This window comes from Thermobia domestica, chromosome 4 (genome assembly GCF_964235325.1).
Source record: "Thermobia domestica chromosome 4, izTheDome1.hap1.1, whole genome shotgun sequence".
Taxonomy (NCBI): Eukaryota; Metazoa; Arthropoda; class Insecta; order Zygentoma; family Lepismatidae; genus Thermobia; species Thermobia domestica.
This window is the reverse complement of record NC_137457.1, coordinates 12,381,567-12,394,469: the sequence shown is the minus strand read 5'-3', so window position 1 is coordinate 12,394,469 and position 12,903 is coordinate 12,381,567. Positions and strand designations below refer to the sequence as shown.

The following is a 12,903-nucleotide window of genomic DNA, read 5'->3' as shown; positions in this document are numbered from 1 at the left end:
CTACTACCTTCATAAATCGTGTTTAGGTCGCATTAGTTTAACGTCACACGGACAGTGCGGAAGCAAATGGTCAAATATATTCCAGCATAAATTGCTTGATTCTTGTCAAATACAAGAACTCAATCCTCAAACGCCTCTTTCATTTAGTTAGTTTTCACAGTTTCAATATGAAAACTAGTCTTGTCTTTGTCACAAAGAAGTTCCTCATCATTGAAGGTGGAAACAAGTTCTATTTTTTCTTAATTTTTTCACACATGTAGAAGTAAAATCAAGGAATAAATATAAAAAATATAAGTTGCACTAAAATTGCAAACTGATATGCTGAGATTGAAGCTCGAAATTGAATTGTATAAAAAGGGTTGCCATCTTTCAGGTATATTTGCTTTATATTTCACTAACATAATAGACTATTTTTTAAAGAAAAAACAGACACAACGAAATTATGTTTATAGTATTTAAGCCTTTCTGAGTGCGAGTGCGTTTTCCCTCCCCTTCATTGTTCATGCTGGAATAGCATACTTAAAATCGTGACTTTTAAAATTTGTTCTTTCTGGAGAAATGAGGAGACGTTAAATGAAGCCATTGCACGGGGCAGCAAACTACCTAGGACCGGTCCTGATATGTACTGTACATGCAAGACATGAATATAGGATGACATAATTTGAAGCAATTTAGCGTGTTTCAAAATCAATATTAGGGTTTTGAAACTTTGTAATATCAATTGCAATTAACTTGCAATTGTAAATAATAACAAATGAAAGAGCAAGTCAAAAAGTTTTGTACACACACATGCGCACTGTTTCCTCTATCTGCTGTTAGGAAGAGCTAGTATGAAAGATGGCGACTAGAGAGCAGAAAGCTTTTTGTGTTTTAATTTTCCAAAGACTGAATGTGTATTTACAGTGCAACCGTCTATGTGAAGAATTTTTAAGGAGACGCTTACAACCACGTTCTTATCGTTTGCAGTTGCTACAAGGTCTGAAGCCTACACGATGTGGTTTACCTACCAATTTTGCAAATGAAATATTGCTGCATGACGATTTAGATTTTTTGGATCGTGTCATCTTCAGTGATAAATCAACATTTCATCTAAGTGCTAATGTGAACACTCATAATGTTCACATCTGAGGTCAGCAAATCCTCAGGAGATGTTACAGTAGTAACGAGACTCCCCTAAATTGAATGTGTATTGTGCCATGGCGGAAAGTTTATGGGCCTTCCTCACCTTTCTACTCAATGTGTGCCGTCTAACGGATGGTTTTCACACTGAACACTTGTAGCAAATACTGTTTGAGGTTCTCTATTACTAGATGTATTGCTTATAATAGTACGTTAAATGTAATAAGTAGTACAAACCTTTTAAATCCCAATATTCATTTCGAAACATCCTGTATTTCCCAACAACGCTATTAGAACTAAGATGTAAAACGGAAAGAAAATTTTCTTATGAAATTATTGTTTACAATACCGAAACTATAATTACTACAACAACACAAGTTACTAGTGAAGAGAATGTAATCAAATGTACAATAATCATAATTTTGTTCGTATGGGTACAAAGAGACAAAGGATTTGTAAGTTACGAGGGTTTCTACTCAAGTTCTGTTGATTATTTTACTTATCTGCAACATAAATCAATAAATAATAGATATCAGAAAAAAAGACATTTGAAAAAAAACATGAAAAAGAACGATATTACTATTGAAAAAAAACTTTACAAAAAAACGTTTTTTTACAACACTACTTTAGAGAGTGTTACTAACTTTTATGTAATTTCCATTACGTATTACTTCAACAATTTTTTATATCTTATTTCTGGTTTCCAAACATGCTCTTTACAACAACTAACTAAAAATTAAAATGAAACTCATTAAGATATCTTGAAAGTAATTATTTACCGTAATTTCCCTAATCATACTTAATAATTAATTTTACATTATGTTTATTAAAATTTACCTTTAATTCCCACAAAATGTTGTCAGTAACTAGTCTGGTTTCTGACCTCTTTTTGGTCATGGCATAGTTTATATAGTTGAGTGTACCCTCGGGATATTAACGAACGAGTAAAAGTCGAATCGTCAATTTTCTTAATAATTACTAACGAGAATTTATTAGCTGAATCTGAAAACTAAGGTCTTTCAGGCCATTGAAATATTTTTCTTGTTCTTTGTCTTAAATTTAGGTTGTATTATATTATTTCCATTTCTTTTGTAGTCATCTCATCCTCGTCTAACAAATTTTCGTGGCAAACCCACTGAGAATCACTCATCTAAATCACTAACAAGTAAGCCAACTAGGAACCTCCAACTAAAAGTTCAATTCTCAGTTAAACCTCTAATAATTTTCAATGCTCATAACCAGTGGCGTATTTTTCGGGGGGCTTCCGGGCTTAAGCCCCCCCCCCGAAATATTAGTTACTATAGCAAAGTATATAAAATATCTTGCAGAATTTTCACATTTTCAGGCAAAGCCCCCCCCCGAAAGTTAGCAAAGCCCCCCGAAAAAAATCGTTAATACGCCACTGCTCACAACATTTTAATATGAAAAGTTTATTTTCTTTCTTACTCATAGGGGGGCGCGGTGGCTCAGTGGTAGAGCGTTCACCTCTGGTGCTTGGGGTCCCGGGTTCGATCCCAGCCCCCACCAAGTGAACTTTGTGGTGGACAAACACCGTGCTCGTGGGTTTTCTCGGGGTTCTCCCGTTTCCTCCCACTTACTTCATTCCACCATTTCACTCATCTCTCATCATCACCGTCTCCTTTAGCCTAACCGGCATAACCGTGGGACGTAAAACTTAAAGATTTCATTTCATTTTTTCTTTCTTACTCATAGTTTATCTTTTCACCAATGCTATTAGTAATAAATGTTTCAAATATGCTTCTTAAAATCATGAATAAAACTTCTGATTAATTGCTCTCCTTCTCTTCGTAGTTTTAAATTTCTTGTTACGATCACTACAAATAAGATGACTACACTTTACTGTCGCGAGACTAAAATACAATACAATTTCCGATCTTGTATTATCTTACACCTCGTATTCTATAAGAGTCAGATTGTACAACGAATTTGTAAAATACAAGAACAAATGGAGAAATGTTCCTTAACGTACCTTGCATCATGGATTAAGACTTAACAAAAGGAATGGAAAAATCCATAACGAGAATGAATGTGTATTGATATAACTAGCCAATAGCATTGTTTTATACTACGATCTCACTTCAAATGAACGAGTTGTTCCCAAAGAAAAATTACCAACAAAATTTTCAAACTAACGTACAACTTTTTAACCCTGCAACACAATCAAGTATTGCATATTTTAATACACACATGAGATGCTGGAGAACCTCAGGTACTTACTGCATATGTTTATGACTAAATTTCGAACAAATGTCTTTTTTTAATATTAACATGATGTTTGCAAATGATTGGAATTGTTAGCAAAACACAGGTGCTTACATTTAAGTAGATCAATATTTTAGAAAAATATAAAAGCGGAATATTGCTCTTCTGACATTAAGTTGGGTGGGCTGAATGTTGAAATTACCATCAATTTCATTTAGGTTTCCACAAAATAGAAGGTTCCGTAATTTGGCAATAATATTTCGAATGATATCTGCAAAATCACTAGTATGTCGTAATGGACTATAACTCTAAGTCGCAAATGGTATTTGCGAAACAGTTATTTAAGACCTTATAATAAAAATGAACACAATAACCCTCATATAGAGTGAAATGTCATCTCAAAGTAAATACAAATATATGTCTTGGAAATTCTACGAAAAGATCAATTGAAGAAAACACATCAACGAGCGTACTCGTAGATTGTGATACCAATTAAGATCACAAAATAGTACATTACGTCAGAACACACAATGCGCGATCTGAAGGTAAACAAGCAATTAATGGGATGCAACAACACCCCGTTCTGTATTTCAGGATTGCATATATCTATGATAAACACTGTCACTCTCATCATAATATGAAGAAATTTACTTTCCAATGCATGCAGATAAGAGCACCTACCTAGACACTATTTTGCAAAACTTTTTATTTTATATTTTCTGTATTCCTGTTCGGTTTAGAAGGTTCAGCAATGCGCAGAACTTTGCAGCTAGTAAAGTTGTTAAATACTGTTTTATTTACCTTTAGGTTGTAGAAAATTCTGTTAAAAGCGTTCGTTATCTTGTTCAGGTGTTTGACATGGTGCGGAATTTTGTTTTTCTTCGGTTATAACATACCTGTTTTAGACAACGGCGATGTTTCTTTTCATGGATGTTTATTTTAGTTTCGTATTTCGACATTCATTTTGAGTCTAGATGTCAAATTATTATTTTTTAGTTAGTTCTGGAGTGCTTTAAAGATAATTTCTTTGATGTCTTCATCAACTGTTATTAGCACTTAATATTTATTTTGGAGGTGATTATGATTTTGTCTACTGTTTACTCGGTTGCTTAATTAAAGATCTTCTCATTCTAGGTTCCTGAAATTCTTCAAGTTCTATCGTCATAGAAACAAAAGAACGTTATTGAACACTGTGCAAAATCAAACATGTTGAGCTTCGTACATGCTAATTTCACAAATATCTTGTTTAAAATTAGTTTTTCAAAATCTTCTTTGAGATCTTCGCTCAGATCTCATAGGTAAAGAATTGTCAACTATTACTCTATACGCCATCCGTGAATTTGTCATACGTTCGGCGTGTCCGCTTATCTTAAGCGACTTCATCTAAAATCTTCGAAAACAAGTGTAATCCAATTTATAATTTAATGTGTCACAATTATGCACTGTAATCTAAAGGACACAATTTATTAATGAAAGTGAATGATCATAAAATAATTGCAATGAGAATTTAGGAATGAACATCATAAAAAAAACTCAATGAATTTATTATTTCTAGCACAATTTTACATGGGGTGGGATTGAACCAAGAGCCTCTAGTAGTGGAGGAAAGCGAGCTTCAACTGAGTATAAATATTATATCCGATGTCATTTATATATTGTCACATAATTGTGAAAAAGTACGAAGACATAGACATAGTTACTTGGTTATTATAATTCAAGATACACTTTTAGTTTGAAGATTTAGATATATAAAGATAAGTGATAAAATATTTTAATACAAACAATCTTAATGTACTATTTTATATTTATCTTTAATAACGACAATTTCATGAAATAGAACTTTATTTTTAACAAGTAGTAAGTGTATTGTCATTTGAACAAGCAAATACCTATAGATGGAATATGTTACTTAATAATTTGCTTTACAAAATGTGTAGCATTTACATTAATAAACACTCTAATTCTGCAGAATAAAATGTTAGTAACGGTGTGCTTGACTATTGAAACGCGGAATCCTTCCGTTCACTAGTTTTAACTCAACATTACAGAAGTAACCTTTTAATCCTCACCAAACCACGCATGATATTCCATGAAAATTGAGATGTTTTTAACAAATTTCATACAAAGTTTGGGATAATGGACTCTCTCATAATTGGAATGTTCGAGAAATTGATGATTACACTTTCTCAGAAAAACAGACTGCATTCTACGTAATGCTATTTCCTTTTTTCTTTCACTTTTTTACAAAAATTATCATGGAAATTTTATTTAAATTTTTGGGGAGTGCGTTAAAAGAGTCTGATATATAATTGCCTTCAGCTGTAAGACTGACGACTACGTGAAATCCTTAATTAATTCGAAAGTCATCCTGAAAAAAATCTTCCTCAAACTCCATGAAAATTTCATATTTTTACGAAAGTTATTTTAGGTAATTATTTTTTAATCGGGAAGGGGAACTATTCATACTACATTAAGAGCTAAATTCATCATCCATTTCAAACTTATTTTACTCTCAAGCAGTTGTCCGAAATAAAAAAAAATCATCAATGCATGTTTCTGCCTGTATAATAAGACAAATACACCTCATTTTCTCTTGATTAATAATTCACTCTATGTTTATTATTATTTTTTTAATTTTTTGTTTTCGTCTCTATTTCTAAATATCAAAAATACTTATCACCAATTTTTTCAGCATATTCATGTTCACCACAATTTAACGTTTTGCTTTCCTTGTCTCAAATTCTGGTTACTCTTTCCTCCATGATATCCGTAACAGTTGGTACTAGGTTAAGAATCATTTTTGTGATCAGACAGTTCATATGCAGTATAATTTGTGGAAGGAATTACCTTGTTTATATCGTATTGCTACGACATATTTTTACTAAGTCCTTTCTAACTATATAAGGTAGAATAATGAACTAACAAACTTGAAAATAACAAAGGAAAATATTTGACTGTAAACCGTAGTCATACAAATAAAACACTAACACCACCTAAATGTCTAAAATACACAGAATAAAAAGTTGGCTAGTGAGTGCACGAATTGAAATTCGGTATTTCTACAGCAATCCACGAAGAAGACCACTACTAAACTGAATACATTTTTTTTTTTACAATACCACTCTCGTGTGTTTCTTTATATGTGTATCAGTTAGTGCTAAAGCTGCAATAATATATGCACATTTGGCATTTGGTACCTTCCATGGTAAAAATCCAATATAATTTAATTATTTCTCCAGGACAGGAAAATAATGAATGAACGGACTGTTTAAAATAATCTTTTACGAATGATGGAGATACTTCAAGTAATGAAACCGATCAGAGTTTTTCAATGTATAATTTTAATAGTCACAAAAATTAAATTCCAGAAACAGAACATTACTCCATAAAAAAAACTGTTAACTTTCCCTTAGGTTTATTATTCTCAATTGAAATCTGACACGGAGGATATCTTCATATTCTTATTCACGCCAATTTACAGTTAAAACAAATATAAGTGAATGGGTAGTGATATACAGTAAAATAAATGCTTCAGCAATGTATTGAGAGCATCATGTTTTGTTATATTATCTACAATAGAAACTTTTCATAGAAGTTATCACGAGAAGATAACTGAAAATCTAGCATTATTTAGACAAATGCAGAGTACCTTTTCACTAAATTTTGAGTCTTGTGTCTGGTATCTATAACAATTACTTGATTGTGAGTACCATTTCGTCTTGCTCAGGATCCGTCCCTGGTTTGAGCAAAAAAGTTTTCCTGAGCCAGTGTGGCTTAGAGATTCTCTTGCCTCTCCAAACTAAGCGTCCAGGTAAGAAGATTGTTAAAACGTGCCACGTATAGTACTGATTATGTTACGTTTTAAAGTGAAAAATTGCTGGAGTATCGATCTTTACCCCAGGAAATAATCTGTTAAGAACATGAATTTGAAGGACATATTTACTTAGTATATGTAAAACACAAACCTATGAAATAAATGAAGATTATGAGAGCTAACTTTGTAAAAGAAACAAACCACAGGAAAACGGGTATGCACAAGAAGACACACTGAGAGCCAAGAATGGGAGAAGTTCAAGCCTTTCAGAAAACAATGTGTATTTACGCTCTTTCTTGAGCATTGTTTATTTTTAAATCACTTCATTACAAGCTTTGATTGCACCTTCTACTTATGATGTTGAAATATTAGGTTAGAAATTGTAAAATTTCTAAGAAATACGTTCTTGTTATAATGTTCCTGGAATCATTTACTATTACGTTAAGTACGTGAGAGTGTTTCTATTATAACATAGGCATTGTTATTTGTCTTACAGCCGATAGAAACTTCTTTATTTGTGTATTGATAATGGAACATTTTCTGTTTGAAAATCCGTTTCTTCTGTCGAAATACAACAGGCATCATACACGATACAATTCTCCATAGAGATACTTTATTGGTTCTCAAAAATATTGATACGCTGGAAGGGAAACAATCTTGCCTGATTTTTATTATTTGCCTACACTATACCTCTAACTGAATGTGGAACGAACGCATGAAATCATTAATTTTATAAGAGAAGCTTTGTACTTTTCCTCATCTAGTGCAATCCTTAATTTTTCAACGAGGAAGTAGAAAGAAGTTCCCTCCGGAGTCAATGATAAAACTGAATATGTACTAAGCAAATTTCACAAAGGGCAAGGAAAAGGAAGGCGTTGTGTTTAAAACCAATAATTAAGTATGGAAACACAACTTAACAAGTTTGGTACGCCAATTAGCGTACTTTCACATTCCAAAATTGCATCATCTAAAATACACCTTATCATAGTCATTAATATGTCCTGTGAGCGTCATCACGGGCTTAGAGCATCAACGAGCCACGAATACATTTCACAGTAGGAAAAAGCTGTTGACAATCTAAGACTTTTGTGATGTCCACTATGCATCAACAAGTTCTATTTTTGGAAGGAAAGTAAAAATAGAGTCATCGCAGTATATTACGAGTTTTTCAATTATAGTGGTATAGTTTGTGTGTTATCAACAGAGTTTTTCTTAGCACTAATCTGTTGTTTGAGCTGGTCACGCAACTGAAAATTGCAACCTTCCCTCAGAGTTCTGGCTCTGTAAATTGGAAAATAAAATACAATCTTTGAGTTTTACGTCCCACGCTTATGCCGGTTAGGCTAAAGGAGGCGATGATTATGAGAAATGAATGAAACGGTGGAATGAAGAAAGTGGGAGGAAACGGGAGAACCACGAGAAACCCCACGCACACAGTGTTTGCCCACCACAAAGTTCACTTGGCGGGATCAGGGTTTGAACCCGGGACTACGTACACCAGGCTGTGTAACTTGGATTGAACCATGAGTTGCATTGCAATTTCTAGTTTCGCATCATGCACAGCTATCCATAACATTCCATGATTTATTTAACTTAAGATTCTCTTACTTCCACAACTACTCTGTATCGATGTTGTGTTACATCAGTTCAGTGGGTTATCTAGGATACTCCTGCTCATGATACACGTGCAAATGCACTTGCACTAAACAACACACATTTATAACTTGTCGTCTGAAACTCTTAGAAGTCTTTCTCTCTGCATCATCACCATCTTTCCGATTCAATACACACTTTCAGTCTTTGCCTACTGACGCACAAGTTCTATGGAACATCATCTAGCACACGAGAAGCAAATACCAGGTGTTTGGTCATGCATCATCAATACCATCAGCAGAACCATCTAGTTGCAAATATACGCGATTCCATTATTTAGATAACATCTGTATATGCGTTTGAATTTAATATAAGTGTTTAAAGTAATTATTCTGCTTTTAATAGTTTAGCTAATTAACTTAACCTAATTCTAAAACTGACCTAATCTATTGAAGACTACTGGATAAGCATGCGTACAAAAGTATGTTCAGTTAGTGTTTGCTAATATTCTACAGAAAATTAAGTTACGTATCTAGTACAGAAAAAATGCCAACACATTCTTCTATAGTAAAAATGATAATTTCAATCCTCTGAAAAGAATTGGTCTCTCTTCCCAGGAAATGTAGACTATAAAATGTTTATTATCATTGAAAATTAAAGCAAGTAATCTGTTCTTTTATTATGATAGTTCTCTTATGCGAGACATTTTGTGTTATAATCTTCATTCGACTCGTTCTATACGCGAATTTTAAATGCCATTATTGCTTCACACGCGATATTTTACGAAAGAATAAAGTTTTAGATTGCAAAACGTGAAGAAAAAGATTCATAAAAAGTTAGTTAGTAGTTTACTTCTCAAAGATAATTCTAGCATGAGAATAAAATTTTCAGCATTCTATCTGTTTTTCAACGCTACTCTGAGGTTAAGCCAGTCTCATTACAATGGGTATCTTGACTAATCTGGGGTGCTAAAAAGGGCAGAAAAGGGTACAGACCACTATCATCTTTATTAATACAAATTTCAAGAAAATATAAAACTTTTATTTGCAGGTCTATTCCGAAAAGAGCAAAGACACTTATTTCTCACTTTTACAGTTCACTTTTGAAACCTGTTTATAGTAGAGCATGAGGGAAAGGAAGTCGTAAAAGCGAATTGATACAGAAGAGGGCAGAAAGATGTAGAGGAAGTTAAACAACGATTTGCGAAAGTCAAGATTTAGAACATGGGAACAATCTTACAAAAAAAACCGAGAACATAAAGTGATAAGAAGACTGTGTAAATATGCGGAAATTTACATGAAGTTACAATCTATGATGCTTCAGAGAAAACAAGAGATATTACGATGGGAGTAGCAAATCAAAATGGAAAGGTATTCAGCGAGAGAAGTGAAGTCTTGGAAAGATGGGAACAATATATTTAGAATTTATATGAGAGTAGGGATAGGCCGTATGGTATACATGTTTAAGTAGAAAATGAAATAGACGAGTATGATAAAGAGTTTAGTATTCTTCGAGATGAGTTTGAGAAAGCTATATCTGAGATAAGGAATGAAAAGGTAAACGAGATAGATATTATACCAATCTAATTCATTAAGAGTATGGGAAACAAGAACAAGAAAGAAACATATGAAACAGGAAAGTGACAAAGGACTCTTTCAACATTATCATAATATCGATGGCTAAGAAATCAAACTAAAAGAGATGTGAGTATTATAGAGGTATTAGTCTCATATCTCATGTAGTAAAAAAAATGCTTCGAATTCTGGAGAAAAGGTTATGGAAGAACAAATAAAAATGTTGGGTTGGAATAGAAACGGTTAGAATGATTGAGTTTCGTATGATGAACCAACAAATAAGTATTAGAATAAGGAAGGAAATGACAGAGGAAGTAAAATTAAAAGGGAAGTTCGACATTGATGCTGTCTTTCGACTGTATTATTTAATATCTATCTAGAAGAGATAGTGAAAAAAGCCTATAAAATGAAAACTTCATTTTAGTAGGAGGTAGAATGATTAGATGTATATGGTTTGCAGGTGATATGGCGCTTGTTGTAAAATTTGAAGAGAAAATAAATAGGATATTAGAAAACTTGAGGAAGGACTGCGAAGAATATGGGATGAAAATAAATGTTAGAAATACAAAAACCATGCTAATTGGAACGAAATTATCAGTGTTAAATATAGAGGTAGTGGGAAAGACAATAAAAAGTGACTAGTCTTTGATCCCTGGGTAGTATTATTACTGATGATATGAGGTGTCGAGGTGAAATACGCGTAAATCCAATAATAGGAATGGTGAAAAAAGTTTATAGGACAAAGAAAATTGTGGGACCTTAAATAAAGAATTGAGAAAAAAGAATCATCAAGTGCATCGTGTGGAGTATTGTAATGTATGGATCAGAAACATGGACATTACGCAAAAGTAATGAAAAACGACTGGAATATTTCGAAATGTGGGTATGGAGAAGAATGGAGAAAATAAGCTGGGTTGTGCGGAAAACGAATGAGAGGGTCTTAGGAATGGCGGAAGATAAAAAAATCAGTGTTAGACATTATTAAAAGGAAGAAGAAGAAATGCACAGAATATTAGCTAAGAAGGAACTATTTAATGAGGAACTTACTAAAGAGTATGCTGGCATGAAAGAGAGATAAGTGACTAATGAGACTACAATTATTGGGTAATATCAAAACAGAAAAACCGTACGTTAAGACTGTGGGGCATATAAGCTTCTCAGTTGCAGCAAGTGACCTGCAATAACGGCCGAATACCTATGGTGATGTAGCAGTATTCACCTAACTTAATCTTTCTTACTTTGTAAGTAATCTTCAGTAAAGACCAAATTTCTATTACGTAAAATTGTCTTTTCTTTACTCTTGTATTCCTCATTTAACCTTCATTTTGTTACTCTCAAGTATAAGAGGGACAAACGTAATTATCAGTGCGATAGTTAGTTTACATTGAAGAATTTAAATTATGATCAATAGTACAAGATGTGAAGGACTAAACATTAAATAATTTTAAATGACGGAATGTCCAGTCTCCCCGCCCACCCAACACCTATACATTTTTTTAATCAAAGAACAGGAGTAAACAAAAAGTATAAATCAATCCACTTAGTAACAAGATCTAAATTAGCTACATTTTGATAGAGATATCCATACGTAACCATTCGGAACACGTTAGAGATCAGAATTGAACATTTCTGAAAATTTACATGTACAAAGTAAGACCTTTTCAAATCCGTGCATTATTTAGTTATACGTAGTTAGTATAACATGGTCATTCAAGTTGATCTCGGATAGTCAATTGAAGTGTATGAGAATATGATTTCAAATAGAAACTACAGGCATAATAAAATAGTTGAGTTTGGCTGCGGCGAAAACAGGAGAAAATGATATGTATGTGGTTTGGTATTCTTTTAAAATAACAAGCCAAAATTGAATTGGCATTTTTTTCCATTCGGAAATCAACAAGGAAGCTAAAGTTACAGAAATGGTCAAAAGCAGTTGAATTTGATAAGACTCAAACGTTTTATCAGTAAACACGCGCCGTCAAGGATGCTTCAGTTTCTTTCTTTGGGGAAATTAAAATGAGATTTCAGTGAAAAATTTTCTTTATCGAACTCAAGGAATGTAACTGATATATGTTACACGGAAAATAAAGACTTACCTGTGGCCAGCCATACTAAGAAAGAAACAGACTTCACTTACTTTCCGTCCATAATTTTAAGAGTTGCTCAGCCTTTATTGGAGAAACGTATCTTTCCTTTCGTTATCTTCCTAATTAAAAGCCCCAGTTATGCATAATTATTGATTAATCTTGTACTTACGACAAAGACATTTTGAATAGATGCTGTACTTGAAGTGAAGAGTCGATTGTTCATCTTCTCGCTGTCTTGCTTAACACACACACACACTTCTCCCGCTTTTTTACGACTGACAACAGAATTGACAGATTTCAAGGCAAATTAGTGAAGGAAAGAGTTGTTTGTTCCAATATAATTACGTTCATCCATTCTCCTTCTCTTCTCAATCGCCAAGGTAGTGATAAAATTAAAATGAAACCATAGCGCCTCTGTGACTTTCATACGTTCATGTACGTCAGCCTCTGGCAGTGGTCAAGAATATGATTGCTGCATCGCATCATTTGAGAT

The 12,903-nt window shown here is 33.2% G+C and overlaps 1 protein-coding gene across 1 annotated transcript in view; it reads right to left on the bottom strand.

Moving 5' to 3' along the window:
* LOC145683721 (uncharacterized) overlaps positions 1 to 12,698 on the bottom strand; it is a 118,152-nt gene extending 105,454 nt beyond the window's left edge. The window contains exon 1 of the mRNA XM_081755193.1: positions 12,580 to 12,698. Coding sequence (XP_081611319.1) covers positions 12,580 to 12,633 — 54 coding nt within the window. The 5' untranslated portion in view covers positions 12,634 to 12,698. The remainder of the gene's footprint in view (positions 1 to 12,579) is intronic.
* Positions 12,699 to 12,903: the final 205 nt, after the last annotated feature.